Raw genomic sequence first — 15,865 nt, forward strand, 5'->3', positions numbered from 1 at the left:
GCATTCATGGAACTGGAGACTATTATGCTAAGTGAAATGTGCCAGCCAGTGAAAGACAAATACCATATGATCTCACTTATAAGAGGAATCTAGTGAACAAGATAAAATAATGTGCAAAATAGAACCAGATGCACAGAATCATGGAACAGACTGACAGCTGTAAGAGGGGAAGGGAGAGATGGTGACTGACTGAAAGAAGGTGAAGGGATTAGTCAAAGAACGTATATGAAGGACCCATGGACCTGGACAATGGTGTGGGGACTGACCATGGAACTGGGGGTTGGGCTGGGTGGAGGGAAGCAAAGGGAGGAAAAGTGGGACAACTGTAATAGCATAAACAATAAAATATTTTTAATAATGATAAAAAAGACTAATGAAACCTATGCATTCATGTCTACCCAATGCTGAACAAGTCATTCCAACTTTGTGGGATTCAATTTTCTCATCCATAAGCCATATGTGTCAAGGGCACCAAACAATTTTTTCAGTATTTTTCTCTTAGGGAAATTGATGTGATTCAAAGATCTAGTTCTCAAGAGAAACTAATAATGGGCTGGGTATTGGTTGTCTCTATGAGGGCAATGGGTTACTCTCCCACACCACCAATTAGCTTCTTTTCCATTACCAAGAATCTTATATATAGCTTTGTTTGGGGCAGGGGAGGTATTAATTACAGAAATGAAGACTAAGCTCTCTGAATTTCTCTTCTCCTAAAAATGTGCATCCTATGACTGAACAGGCAGGTAGGAAAGATGGTTTTAAATTACAAAATTGCCACTGTCACTTTTGCTTCCCTCTCTCTATCTCCCTCCTCTCTTCTTTAATTTCTGCTCTTCTGTAAAGTATTTGTGTCAGAAATTTTCTCCTTTTTGAAATATTTTTCCCTTTTCTTCTACACCATGTCTCTTGTATTCTAGAATTTCAATTATTGAATTGCATTGTGTTATAAAATTAATTCCACACACACACATTTTTGAGTTTCAATTTACTGCCTTAATGTAAAGACTTTTCAAGATTCACACATTTTTACCTTTTGTGCCCTTCAACTAATTTTAAACTTTATTTTCCCTTGTGTAAAACACCCATCTGGCCTCAGTTATTCCCACCCTATTTGAGGACCAAATTTTGAATCACAAGAAAAGAATCTCAGTCCATGACCTCTGGGATTTTGGTGTGGTTCCCTCTCCTTCAGTATTACTTTCCTTCACCTTTGAAGGCTCCAGCAAATGCCTAATCTGAGAAGATATGCTCAGGTTCAAAAAGATTCTGGCCCCATGTTGGGGGATGGTACAGAGCTGGTGGCTATAGTTCTGAAATGGACTGTTCAAGGACTGGCCAGGTGGTTTGAAGAAATAGGTAAGGGGGTAGGGAAGAGCAATATTCAATGAAAATGAAATATGTTTTTAGGAATGAAAGGCCAATTTCATTTTTAATGAAATAGGAACTCATGCATAAATAGGGCCTTTCCAATTAGGCTGCTGTGATCCTATCAAATTTAAATAATTTTCACTCTTTTTCATGACTTTCTCTGTTAAGTAGGTGTATAATATTATTGAGGAAGACCAGTGGACTGGAAACTAGACTGACTTCTAGTTCTTGCACTGTGAATATTCTGTTGTAAACACACTGGCTAGCCACTTCACCTCACTGGGTTGTTTCTCTAGCTGTAAAATGAAGACACTTTGGGGTAACTCCGAAGGTCTTTCCCACTTCTACACAAACCTATAATTCTGATAGTCTTCTTTGTTTAATATGTGTTTACATTTTCTGTTTAAAGATGTATCTTTCCAGGCCCTGAATGACTGACAAAATTTAAATCTCCAACAGGAGAGACGGCAGATTCTATCAGGACCTAGCCCTGAAGCACTCCTGGGAGCCTCACAAAGTCACCAGGGTTTCCTAAGAAGGCAGAGCAACCAAGTGTGCTGTCTTTTTCTCCAAACAATCTCTCTCAGGTCATCAGGATTTCTTCAACAATGATATACATTAATTCCAGGTGTTTGTAATACAAAGGGGGGGAGGGGAGCAGGACATTTTTCACTTAAGTAAATACTCATTTTATGTATATATAATTCAATTAAATTCAATTTTGCTTTGGGGTGGATTGTTTTTAAGCTCCTATACGAAATGGGCTTCAGAGGTGTTTTAACTGTTATGCATTTTTAAACTCGTCTCTGGTTGTCATTTAATTTTGTTATTCTTGATTACATTTTTAAAAGGCCTATTTTTATTTTTAAAAATCTATTTTTATAATCTCATTTACACTTTCCCAGTATCCTGGGATTCAAAATGTATTTGGTTTAGAATATTTATTATTTTCTTCTCCTGAATTCTGAGTTTATTTTTTTGCATTTTTAAATTCTTAAGTTGACTGATTAGTTCATGTATTTATTTATTTTTTCACAATGAATTATATCATTTTATTTTATTTTTTAAAATTAATTAATTTATTTTTATTCAGTTAAAATTGTCTGCATTTTCTCCAATCCCTCCACTCCACCCCAGCCAGTCCCACCTCCATCCCCCACCTCTACCCTCCCCTTGATTTTGTCCTTGTGTCCTTTATAGTAGCTCCCATACACCTTGCTCCCCACTACCCACTCCCGACTCCCTTCTGGCTATTGCTACAATGTTCTTAATTTCAATATCTCTGGTTATATTTTGTTTGTTTTTTTCTTTTGTTGATTATGTTCCAGTTAAAGGTGAGATCACATGGTATTTGTCCCTCACCACCTGGCTTATTTCATTTAGCATAATATTCTCCGGTTCCATCCACGCCATTGCAAATGGTATAAGCTCCTTCTTTCTCTCTGCTGTGTAGAATTCCATTGTGTAAATGTACCATAGTTTTTGGATCCACTCGTTTGCTGATGGGCACTTAGGTTGCTTCCAGTACTTGGCTATTGTAAATTGTGCTGCTATGTACATTGGGGTGCACAGGTTCTTTTGGATTGGTGTTTCAGGGTTCTTAGGGTATAATCCCAGCAGTGGAAATGCTGGGAAAAAGGGCAGTTCCATTTTTAGTTTTCTGAGGAAATTCCATACTGATTTCCACAGTGCCCTCACCAGTCTGCATTCCCACCAACAATGTACTAGGGTTCCCTTTTCTCCACATCCTCTCCAACATTTGTTTGTGGATTTGTTTATGTTGGCCATTGTGACTGGTGTGAGATGGTACCTCATTGTGGTTTAACTTGCATCTGTCTGATGGCTAGTGATGCTGAGCATCTTTTCATATGTCTCTGGGCCCTCTGTATGTCTTCCTTGGAAAAAGTGTCTGTTCAAGTCCTTTGCCAATTTTTTAATTGGGTTGTTTGTCTTCCTGGAGTGGAGTCTTGTGAGTTCTTTATATATTTTGGAGATCAGGCCTTTGTCTGAGGTATCATTGGGAAATATGTTTTGCCATACTGTTGGTTCTCTTTGTAATTTGGTGCTGTTTTCTTTAGCCATGCAGAAGCATTTTATTTTGATGAGGTCCCATTTGTTTATTCCTTCCTTTATGCCCCTTGCTTTATGGGACGTCTCTGTCAGGATGTTGCTGCGTGGAATGTCTGAGATCTTCTTGCCAATGTTTTCCTCTAGGACTTTTATGGTGTTACGATTTACATTTAAGTCCTTTACCCACCTTGAATTTATTTTTGTGTAGGTGTAAGTTGGTGATCGAGCTTCATTTTTTTTCACATAGCTGTCCAGCTCTCCCAACACCATTTGTTGAAGAGGCTATGTTTGCTCCATTTTATGCCTCCTTTGTCAAATATTAATTGACGGTAAAGACTTGGGTTTATTTCTGGGCTCTCTGTTCTGTTCCATTGGTCTATGTGCCTGTTTTGATGCCAGTACCAGGCTGTTTTGATTACAGTGGCCTTGTAATATAGTTTGATATGAGGTATTGTGATCCCTCCTGCTTTGTTCTTCTTTCTCAAAATAGCTGCAGCTATTCGGGGTCATATATGGTTCCATATACATTTCTGAAGTGTTTGTTCTATATCTGTGAAATATGTCATAGGTACTTTAATAGGGATTGCATTGAATCTCTAAATCACTTTGGTAGTGTGGCCATTTTGATGATGTTAATTCTTCCAATCTATGAGCACGGTACAAAATGAGCATGGAACCATGAGCATGCTTCCATTAGTTTGTGTCTTCCTTAATTTCTTTCTTCAGTGTTGTGTAGTTTTCTGAGTACAGGTCTCTTACCTCCTTGGTTAGGTTTATTCCTAGGTACTTTATTTTTCTTGTTAGTCTATCAAATGGCATTTTTTCCCTAATTTCTGTTTCTGATGTTTCATTGTTGGTATACAGGAATACCTTTGATTTATGAGTATTGACTTTGTATCCAGCTGTTTTGCTAAATTTATTTATTACATCAAGCAGTTTTTTGGTGAAGTCTATAGGATTTTCCATGTACACTATACTGTCATCAGCAAACAGTGACAGTTTCATTTCCTCCTTTCCAATTTGGATGCCTTTTATTGCTTTTTCTTCTCTGATTGCTGTGGCTAGGACTTCCAGTACTATGTTGAATAGGAGTGGTGAGAGAGGGCATCCTTCTCTTATTCCTGATCTTAGTGGGATAGCTCTAAGTTTTTGTCCATTGAGTATGATGTTGGCTGTAGGTCTCTCATATATGGCCTTTATTATGTTGAGGAATGTTCCCTCTATTCCCACTTTGCTGAGTGTTTTTATCAGAAATGGGTGCTGTATCTTATCAAATGCTTTTTCAGCATCTATTGATGTGATCAGGTGATTTTTGTCTTTGCATTTGTTTATGTGATGTATTATGTTTATTGATTTGCAAATATTGTACCATCCTTGCATCCCTGGGATGAATCCCACTTGGTCATGGTGTATGATCTTTTTAATGTATTGCTGGATGCGGTTTGCCAATGTTTTGCTGAGGATTTTAGCATCTATGTTCATCAGCAATATTGGCCTGAATTTTTCTTTCTTTGAGATGTCTTTATCTGGTTTTGGGATTAGGATGATGTTGGGTTCATAAAAAGAGTTTGGGAATCTTCCACCCTCTTGAATTTTTTGAACTAATCTGTGGATGATGGGGGTTAGCTCTTCCTTAAATGCTTTGTAGAATTCTCCTGTGAAATCATCTGGTCCAGCGCTTTTGCGTATTGGAAGCTTTTTGATTACTGTTTCAATTTCATCAGGAGTTACTCGTCCATTCAGGTTTTCTGCTTCCTCTTCATTCAGTTTTGGAAGGTTATATTTTTCTAGAAATTTGTCCATTTCACCTAGGTTTTCAAATTTCTTGGCATACAGTTCTTCATAGTAATTTCTTTGTATATTTTTGGTATCAGTTGAGGTTTCCCCTCTTTCATTTCTGATTGTGTTTATTTGGGTCCTGTCTCTTTTTTTCTTGATGAACCTGCTTAAGGGCTTGTCGATTTTGTTTATCTTTTTAAAGAACCAGCTCCTGGATTCATTGATCCTTAGAATAGTGCTTTTAGTCTCTATGTTATTTAGTTCTGCTCTGATCATTGTTATTTCCTTCCTTCTGCTTGCTCTGGTCTGTCTTCGTTGTTGTTCCTCGAGTTCTTGTAGGTGTAGTGTTCAGTTGTTTATTTGAAATGTTTCTATTCTTTTTAGGTAGGCCTGTATTGCTATGAACTTCCCTCTCAGGACTGCCTTTGCTGTGTCCCATAGGTTTTGGATTGTTTTGAGTTCATTTTTGTTTGTTTCCAGAAACTTTTTGATTTCTTCTCTAATCTCATTTTTCAGCCATTCATTGTTTAATAGCATGCTATTCAATCTCCACGTTTTTGAGTGTTTTGGGTTTTTTCCTTGAGATTTTTTTCTAGTTTCAGTCCCTTGTGGTCAGAGAAAATAGTTGATATGATTTCAATATTCTTGAATTTGTTGACTCTTGTTCTGTGTCCTATCATGTGGTCTATCTTTGAAAATGTTCCATGTACACTTGAAAAGAATGTGTATTTTGCTTCTTTGGGATGAAAAGCGCTATAAATATCAGTGAAGTCCATTTCATGTAGGGTATTGTTAAGTGACACAATATCCTTTTTGATATTTTGTTTGGAAGATCTGTCCATTTTGACAGTGGGGTGTTAAAGTCCCCTACTATAATTGTGTTGCTGTCAATATCTTTCTTGAAGTCCTCCAAGATTTTCTTTATGTATTTGGGTGCCTCTATGTTGGGTTCATATATATTTACAATGTTTATGTCTTCCTGGTGGATTTTTCCTTTGAGTATTATGAAATGACCTTCTGGGTCTCTCTTTATGGTCTTTTTTTTTAGTCTATTTTGTCTGACATGAGTATTGCTACCCCTGCTTTTTTTTCCTGTCCACTTTCTTGGCTATTTTGTTTCCAGCCCTTCACTTTCAGTCTGTGTAGGTCTTCTTTCCTGAGGTGGGTCTCTTTTAGGCAGAATATGTGTAGGTCATGCTTTCTTATCCATTCAGCTATTCTATGTCTTTTGATTGGAGCATTTAATCCATTTACATTTAAGGTTATTATTGATAGGTATTTATTCATTGCCGATTCTTTCTACCTGAGTTTTTCCCTCTTTCTCTCTTTTCTTTCCTTCCCTTACAGCAGCCCCTTTAGCATGTCTTGCAGGGCTGGTTTGGTGGAGGTATATTGTTTTAGACTTCTTTTGTCTGGGAAACTCCTTATTTGGCCTTCTATCTTGATTGAGAGCCTTGCTGGGTAAAGTAGTCTTCGTTGTAGTCCTCTGGTTCTCATTACTTGGTATATTTTTTGCCATTCTCTTCTGGCTTGGAGCATTTCCATTGAGAAGTCAATTGCTAACCTTATCGGGGCTCCCTTGTATGTTACCTCTTATTTCACCCTTGCTGCCTATAAGATTCTTTCTTTGTCCTGGAATTTTGCCATTTTAATTATGATGTGTCTTGCAGTGGGCCTCTTTGGGCTCCTCTTGATTGGGACTCTCTGTGTTTCCTGGATATGGGTGACTTTTTCTCTCATCAGATTAGGGAAATTTTCCATCATTACTTTTTCAAACAGGTTTTCTATCCCTTGCTCTTCTTCTCCTTCTGGTATCCCTATTATATGGATATTATTGCGTTTCATGTTGTCTTGCATTTCCCTTAACCCCTCTTCATTCTTTCTGAGCCTCTTTTCCTTTTCTTGCTCTTTCTGGGTATTTTTTTCTACCTTGTCCTCCAGTTTGCTGATCCAGTCGTCTGCTTCATCGAGCCTGCTTTTGATTCCTTCTACTGTGTTCTTCAGTTCCGAAACTGTGTTCTTCATTTCCTCTTGGCCCTTGTTGATAGTTTCTATTTCCTTTTTCATGTTGATATAGTTTGCAGTGAGTTCATTGTAGTTTCCCTGTAGTTTTTGGTAAATCTGTGTGTGTTTATTAAGCTTCTTGATAACCATTGCTTTGAACTCAGTATCTGACAGTTCACTTGCCTCTTTTTCATCTAGCATTGTTTCTGAGACTTCCCCCTATCCTTTCATTTGGAGATTGTTTCTTTGTCTTCCCATCGTTTGTGAGACTCTTCCTGTTAGCCTCTGCTTCCTAAGTGGCTCTGTTCTGACCCCCATTTTTATGGTGTAATCTTCTGTGGTAGAATACCTGTGAGATTTTGTGTACAGTCTCCTTGATCTCCTGATCTTACTGATCTTGGGCTGTGGTTTATGTTTGCTTTGTGTATGTCTTTGGTTTTTGGTTCTTGTTGGGTCTTTCTTTGGTGGGTCTTTCCCACCAGCTGGTTATCTGAGGGTCAGTCTGTCCCCCACCTCTTGTATTCTGTTGTGCAGGTGTTGGCTAGTTGTGTTGGATCTGGTTCTTCCATTTGTACAAGGTTTTGAGGCTTTTCTCTTGCTCTTGTTTAGTTGTTTGTTTTTAGTAATTTCTTTACTATTTATTTTTATTTTCCGATAGGTCCTGGGTTGACTTCATGTGGTTTCCCCTCCCTCCTTCACCTTCTTTTGTTGTTATCTGTTGGTGATTCCTTTGTTGTATGGGTTTCCTGTTCCAGGAGGAATCCTGGTGTTCCCAGCTTCTACCCACTCTTTTTTTATGGTAGGCCTTCTCCAGGCTATGGGTGTGCGTGCGGAGTCTTTTTTGATTCGCACTCTCCCTGGTGCCTGTTGTCTCAATTCACTCCAAGATGAGGTGCAGACACTCTCCAGTCAGTCGCTGGGCACACTCCTCGTCGCTGGGTACCCTCCCCTGGGTGATGCCCGCAGTCTCAGCTCCCTCTGAGATGAGGTGTGGGCACTCCCTGGTCGGTGGCCACACTCCCGGTCACTGGGCACCCTCCCCCAGGTGGTGCATGTAGTCTCAGCTCCCTCTGAAATGAGGTGCAGGCACCCCCCGGTGGATTGGCACACTCCCCAGTAGCTGGGCACCCTGCCCGGGGTGGTGCCTGCAGTCTCAGCTCCCTCCAAGATGTGGTGCAGGCACTCCCCGGTGGATGGGCACACTTCCAGTGGCTGGGCACCCTGCCCCGGGTGGTACCTGAAGTCTGAGCTCCCTCTGAGATGAGGTGCGGGTACTCCCCGGTGGATGGGCACACTCCCGGTCGCTGGGCACCCTGCCCCGGGTGGTGCCTGTAGTCTCAGCTCCCTCCTAGATGAGGTGTGCACAGTCCCCCGAAGGGTGGCGGGGTGCAGAGGAGACTGGAGCTGTTGCTGCAGGGGAATTCCCCAAAGTGCCCCAGAGGGTCTTTTTCTTTTTGGGAAAAATCCTCCTGCTCAATCCTGTGGCTCCCACCATACAAGGAAGGGCCTGTCCTCTCACACAGCCCACCTCTCCAGCTAGGCCGGGACTGTCCGGGTCAGGATCGCAGGCGGCCCAACTTTCAACTCTCCTCTGCCAGTGCCGGGGGTCTCCCTGGGTTTTCCACTTCGTCCTTATTCCCCTCCCTGCGACTTTAGGCAACCAGGTCTCTCACAGTGCTGCTCAGGCCTTATTTGGCAGGGGAGGGGGCCGTTAACCCGGCTCTCTCCCAGGAGTCCTGCAGCAGGCCCCACACGGGCGGGCCTGGGGCTGCAGCCACCCTGGTCCCCGCGTTGGTCCCAGGGACCTTTTTGTCTTGAAGCAATCCCCTTACCTTCTGTTTTCTCAGTGTCCTCTCTATTTTTTGGTCTCCTACCTTCTTAAACGCTGGGCTGCTTTAGGCTGTTCGCTTTGTTTCTCAGTAGAGTGGGTAGGTGTTTCACCCAGGTGCAGGGGGAAGTTAACTCTGCTCCCACCTATCTCGCCGCCATCTTCTCTCATAATCAGTTCATGTATTTAAATAAATGACAATGTTTAAAGCAATTGATTGCCTCTGAGTGCAGCTTTTATCATAATACACACAATTTTTATAACCTGAGTTTTTATTATTTTGTAAATAGCTTACTACCAATCAAATAAAATATTTGTTACTAATAAATTTTCTTTTCTTTAAAAAAACCCCTTTATTTATTGAATTAATTGGGATAACAATAGTTATATAGTTTTCAAGGCTACAATTCTATAATCTATAACACATTATCTGTATATTATATTGTGTGTTCACCACCCCAAGTTGTCTCCTTCCATCACCATTTACCCCACCTTTACCCTCTCCTATCTCCTCCTACCTGCCTTTCCTTCTGGTTACCATACTGTTGTCTGTGTCTATGAGGGTTTTTTTGCTGAATCACTTCACCTTTTAAGACAGACTTGCAACTACCCCTCCTCTCAGACAGCTGTCAGTTTGTTCTTTTTATCTATGAGTCTGTTTCTATTTTGTTTATTTTGCTCGTTAGATTCCAGCTATGAGTGACATCATATGATACTTGTTTTTCTCTGACTGCCTTATTTTACTTAGCATAATACTCTCCAGGTCCAACCATGCTGCTGTGAAAGGTAAAATTTCCTTCTTTTTCATGGCTGAGTAGTATTCATTGCGTAAACGTACCACAGCTTTTTTATCAGTCATCTACTGATGGACACTTAGGTGCTTCCAAATCTTGGCTATTGTAGATAATGCTTCCATGAAGATGAGGGTGCATATATTCTTTCTTTCCTTTTTTTATTTTTATTCAGTTACAGTTGTCCCCATTTTTCCCTCATTATTCTCCCCTGGTCTATCTATTCCCCACCTACCACATTATAGTTTTGGGTTTCCTTGGATATATTCCCAGAAGTGGAATCATCAGGTCAAAAGATAGTTCCATTTTATTTTTTTTTTCAGGTAACTCCACACTGCTTTCCACAGTGGTTGCACCAGTCTGCATTCCCACCTACAGTGCATGAAGGTTCCCTTTTCTCCACATCCTCACCAACACTTACTGTTTGTTGATTTATTGATGATAGCCATCTTGACAGATGTGATGTGATATCTCATTGTGGTTTTAATTTGCATTTCTTTGATGATTAGTGTCATTGATCATCTTTTTATATATCTATAGGCCATCTGTATGTCCTTTTTGGAGAAATGTCTATTCAGGTCCTTTGCCCATTTTAAAAATTAGATTGTTTGTTTTTTTTAGTATTTAGTTTTATAAGTTCTGTATAAATTTTGAATATTAACCCCTAATCAGATGTATCATTTGCAAATATGTTCTCTCACACAATAAGTTGTCCTTTCATTTTGTTGATGGTTTCCTTTGCTGTGTGAAAATGTTTAAATGTAGTCCTATTTGGTTTTTTTTCTTTTGTTTTCCTTGCCCAAAGAGGTATATCAGAAAAAAATATTGCTATAAGAAATGTCAGAGATTTTACTGCTTATGTTACTTTCTAGGATTTTTTGTGATTTCACATCTTACATATGTCTTCAATCCATTTTGAGTTTACTCTTGCATATGGTATATTTGCATGTATCTGTCCAATTTTCCCAACACAATTTATTGAGGAGACTATCTTTTCTTCATTGTATGTCCTTGCCTCCTTTGTCAAATATTAATTGACCATAAAGGCAATAAAGTGTTTATTTCTGGGCTCTATTCTGTTCCACCAATCTATACATCTGTTTTTATGCCAGTACCATGCTTTATTTATTTATTCATTTATTTATTTTAGAGAGAGGGACAAGGAGGGAGAAAGAGGGGGAGAGGAATATCAATGTGAGAGACAAACATTGATGGGTTGCCTCTTGGATGCACCCCAACCTGGAATCAAACCAGAGACCTTTTGTTTCACAGGACTACACTCAACCAACTGAGCTGCAGTGACCAGGGCCATGATTACTGTGTCCTTGTAGTATCGTTTGATATCAGGTAGCATGATTCCTCTAACTTTGTTCAGCTTTCTCAAGATTGCTGTGGCTATTCGGGGTCTTTTGTGGCTCCATATAAATTTTTGGAATATTGGTCTAGTTTTGTGAAATACACCATTGGTATCTTGATAGGAATTACATTGAATCTATAGAATGCTTTGGGTGGCATGGACATTTTAATTATGTTAATTCTACCAATCCATGAACACTGTATATGCTTCCACTTATTAGTGTCTTCTTCAATTTCTCTCTTCAATGTCTTATAATTTTCTGAGTACATGTTTTTTACATCCTTGGCTAAATTCCTACATATATATATATTTTTTGGACACAATTTAAATGGAATTGTTTTCTTAGTTTCTCTTTTTTATAGTTCATTATGGTATGTAAAAATGCAACGGATTTCTAGCTATATCTTTTGTATCCTGCTACTTTCCTGAACTAATTTATCATTTCTAGCAGTTTTTATTTTTAGTGGCACTAATGGATCTCCTGTGAGGTAGAGGCATCAGTCAGGTTTATAGGAAAGTGGGGTGAATGACCCTCTGACCCAAAACCACACAACTCAGTTACTGGTACTGTTTGAATCTACCCAGACGTCCACAGCCTGGCCCAGACTGCTAACTCTTCAGCAGGCCACAAGCTCCCCAAGGTGGGGCAACTTGGAGTCCAGCTCCCAGTTGCAATAGGTGGGGTTATTGCATTCCCCAAGGCTGATGCCATATGGAGGAGAGTCCTCCACCCAAGAAAGATGTCATCTGCAGTATAGGACAGGGACTAGACACAGGGATCTTGGTGGCTTTCCCTTCAGCTTTCAGCCCAGACCCATAAACCCCAATCTCTCCTCACACAACTCTAGTCTGCTCCGCCCTCTCTTCTGGAGCCCAGAGTAAGTAGCTGCAAACAAGATTTTGTGCACTGGCCCTGTAAGAGAGTACTTGTGACTCTAGTAGACTCTTTTCTCTCCAGGGCAGACAGAATCCCTGCTGATTTTCAGTCAGATATGTGGACACTTCTTCTGGGCTCTGATACTCTGGGTGGGGAGCCCAGCTTCTGGTTGAGACACCATGCTTCTCAGAGGGACATTTTGCAGCCAAGATATCCCTCCAGAATTTCAGCAGCTGCCCGTGGGAGCCGTTGGTGTAGGACCAGCCCTTTTCACATCTCCACCCTTTCTACAAATCTTGATGTGGCTACTTTCTGTTAATCCTTGGTTATAAGACTTCTCTTCAGCCAGTCTTCAGTTGGTTATTCAGGTTGATTGCTCTATATTTTAGTTGTAATTCCAGTTTGGTCTGGGAGGAGGTGAGTGTTACATCCTCTGCCTCTTGTTTCCCTTGCCATCTTGGCTCCCCTTACTAACCAATTTTAAATTATCAACATGTAACATTATTTTCTGTACCTCAAAGTTGATTCCTTTTTTTATTTTCTTTCAGGTCACCCTAGAGTCTTCCCTTCTTTATGATTTGATGGACCAAGTAAATGGCTCTGTGGTAACTGAATTTGTGTTACTGGGACTGGCACAATCCTTGGGAATGCAGTTTTTTCTTTTTCTTTTCTTTTCTTTATTCTATGTGGGGATTATCCTGGGAAACCTCTTCATTGTGTTCACAGTGATTTTTGATTCTCACTTACACTCCCCCATGTATATTCTGCTGGCCAACCTATCACTCATTGACCTGGGCCTTTCATCTACCACAGTTCCTAGGATGATATCTGACCTTTTCAGTGATTGTAAAATCATTTCTTTCCACAGTTGCATGATACAAATGTTCTTTATTCATGTCATGGGAGGAGTGGAGATGGCACTGCTCATAGCCATGGCGTATGACAGGTATACTGCAATCTGCAAACCTCTCCACTATCTAACTGTTATGAATCCCAAAATGTGCGTGCTTTTGATAGTGGCTGCTTGGATCATTGGAGTGATTCATGCTGTGGCTCAGTTTGTTTTTGTCATGAATTTACCTTTCTGTGGTCCTAATTATGTGGGGAGCTTTTATTGTGATTTTCCTAGGATTATTAAACTTGCATGCATGGCCACTTATAAACTAGAATTTGTGGTCACTGCCAACAGTGGCTTCATATCTATGGGAACCTTCTTTTTCTTAATTATGTCATATATCTTTATTCTGGTCACTGTCAGAAAACATTCTTCAAAGGATTTGTCCAAAGCATTCTATACTTTGTCAGCTCACATCACAGTAGTAGTTTTGTTTTTCACTCCATGTATGTTTCTCTATGTGTGGCCTTTCCCTACCAAGTCATTGGATACATTTTTTTCCATCGTGGACTTTGTTGTCACTCCTGTCTTAAATCCTGCCATTTATACTTTAAGGAACAGAGATATGAAAGTGGCAATGAGAAGACTGACTGGACAAGTTGTAAGTTCTAGGGAGATGGCGTGACAGATTTCATTTACAAGAGCATAAGATCAATGTCATGAACCAAAAGGACATTCATGACCACCATAAACATTATGGGATGTGTACAATTTCATTACTGCCTTTGAAAAACTTAGAAGTCTACAGAAAAAGAGGTATTGAATCAAAGGATTTCATTTTCAGATACAGTTATAGCAATTTTTGTTAGTTATAAAAAATAATGTTATGTATTTCAATCTAACCTACAAACTTAAATTGTAGTTACTATCAATGACTGTATTCAGTTTCCAATGTGTATATAAGTATATACATGTACATACATATGATTTCCCTTTATCACTATGTTCATAGTTATAAAAAGTAACACTGGAAATCAATTAATATTTCTTAAGGAAATTATGTGGATCCAATGGATAAAATATGAGTTTAGGTAAACCAGAAGACATTAAAATCAAGGAAGAAACAATTCTCATCCTAATTGTTCTTTAAGTAAGATAAATAGGAAGGCAATACTATATTACAACTCTTAAGAATTTTTTCAGTCTCTGTTGTCAATGTCTTTTGGACAACGTTATTTTATGAATAGTCTCTTGTACTTTACATTATGTAAAATATGCCTGTTACATTTTTCCCAATAGCAAATTTTTGTTGTCTTTACACTCTTCTTTAAATCATCTCTTGATCACTCTTTTTTTTATTAAATCATTTTTAGTGTAATTCTATTACAGTTGTACCAATTTTTCTCCCTTTGCCCTCCTCTGCCCAGTCCACCCTCCACCCCCATGGTCAACTCCCACACTGTTGTCCATGTTTGTGAGTCATTCATATATGTGTTTTATCTAGTCCCTTCCCCTTCTTTCCACCATTACCCCCTTTCCCCTCCCTTCTGGTCACTTTCAGTCTGTTCCATGTTTCCAGGCCTGTGGTTGTATTTTGGTTATTAGTTTATTTTGTTCATTAGATTCCTCTTATAGGTGAGATCTTATGGTGTTTGTATTTCACTGACTGGCTTGATTCACTCTTAAAAAGTGTCTATAATTTTAAATGTATTTGAATGAACTTATTACCTAGAGGAAGGTACCCACACAGACCTCAGCTTATCTATTATGCCTGTTCTTAAGCTAGACTGTTTAGGGCAAAGAAAACAATTGACATTTTTCAGGTAAAACCTGGAAAGTCTACTGGTCAAGGAGCACAACTGAGAGATCACTTGGATGTATTTCTATGAGTAGGTGAAGAAACATGAATTGTGACAACTCAGTTCAGTTTTAACTTCTGCATAGTAATTAAAGATGCCCAATAAAATGATAGATGATAACAACTGAGACTTTATTATTGATAAAGGTATTTCTGATATATTTTCTCCAAAATTGGTCATCAATGTTATAAGCTATCCTCCTTTTATCAAATCTAAAGCGTAATTATTCTGTCTTGTTAACCCACCTGGATATTGGTTTTACAACTTTTTCTTATTTGTTTTATTATTATTCTTTAAAAAAATCACCATTAGATTCATTGAGGTAGCAAAAATACCTAAGTGAGCCAAGAAACTGTGACAATAGCCTTTAACTGAATGATTATTTTCAGAATTCTTTTCTGAAACTATGAGAGTTAGTCCCAGTACTCACATTTCAGGCTGGCTATTTCTAGGTATCTTCACTTGCCTCTGATCACTTTCATATAAATGGCTCTTAATTTACCAGGTGGCTTACTAGGGAGGAAATTTTGTATAGATTTTATTCTTATGGGGGGGGTCTGATTATTGAACTTCTTTCATTCTTGTTTTCCATCTTCCCCCCCCCAATTTTTAAATTATTTTATTGTTGTTCAATTACAGTTGTCTGCATTTTCTCCCCATCCCTCTACCCCACCCTAGTCAAACCCATCTCCCTCCCCTGCTTCCACCCTCCCCCTTGATTTTATCCAGGTGTCTTTTATAGTAGTTCCTGAAAACCCTTCTCCCCACTACCCCTTCCCCCCTCCCCTCTGGGTATTGTTAGATTATTCTTAACTTCAATGTCTCTGGTTATATTTTGTTTGCTTTTTTCTTTTGTTGATTATGTTCCAGTTAAAGGTGAGATCATATGGTATTTGTCCCTTACTGCCTGGCTTATTTCACTTAGCATAATGCTCTCCAGTTCCATCCATGCTGTTGCAAAGGAACTGCATAAGCTCCTTCTTTCTCTCTGCTGCATAGAATTCCATTATGTAAATGTACCATAGTTTTTTGATCCACTCATTTGCTGATGGGCACTAAGATTGCTTCCAGTACTTGGCTATTGTAAATTGTGCTGC

General features: G+C 39.2%; 1 protein-coding gene across 2 annotated transcripts; it reads left to right on the forward strand.

The window, feature by feature from the left end:
• Positions 1-675: 675 nt before the first annotated feature.
• On the forward strand, positions 676-15,205 carry LOC112311940 (olfactory receptor 4F6). Of its 2 annotated transcripts, XM_045201784.2 has the most exons (4): positions 676-743; positions 1,828-1,955; positions 11,113-11,187; positions 12,623-15,205. In XM_045201784.2, the coding sequence occupies exon 4, from the start codon at positions 12,656-12,658 to the stop codon at positions 13,592-13,594; it is 939 nt and encodes a 312-aa protein (XP_045057719.1). In that variant the 5' UTR covers positions 676-743; positions 1,828-1,955; positions 11,113-11,187; positions 12,623-12,655; the 3' UTR covers positions 13,595-15,205. The 2 variants fall into 2 exon arrangements, with proteins under 2 accessions (XP_045057719.1, XP_024424204.1); XM_024568436.3 differs by lacking the exon at positions 11,113-11,187.
• Positions 15,206-15,865: the final 660 nt, after the last annotated feature.

The sequence above is a fragment of the Desmodus rotundus genome, chromosome 7 (genome assembly GCF_022682495.2).
Source record: "Desmodus rotundus isolate HL8 chromosome 7, HLdesRot8A.1, whole genome shotgun sequence".
Taxonomy (NCBI): Eukaryota; Metazoa; Chordata; class Mammalia; order Chiroptera; family Phyllostomidae; genus Desmodus; species Desmodus rotundus.

Excerpts from the sequence above, each read along its gene's own strand:
- LOC112311940 (XM_045201784.2), top strand. The coding sequence starts at position 12,656 with ATGGACCAAGTAAATGGCTCTGTGGTAACTGAATTTGTGTTACTGGGA.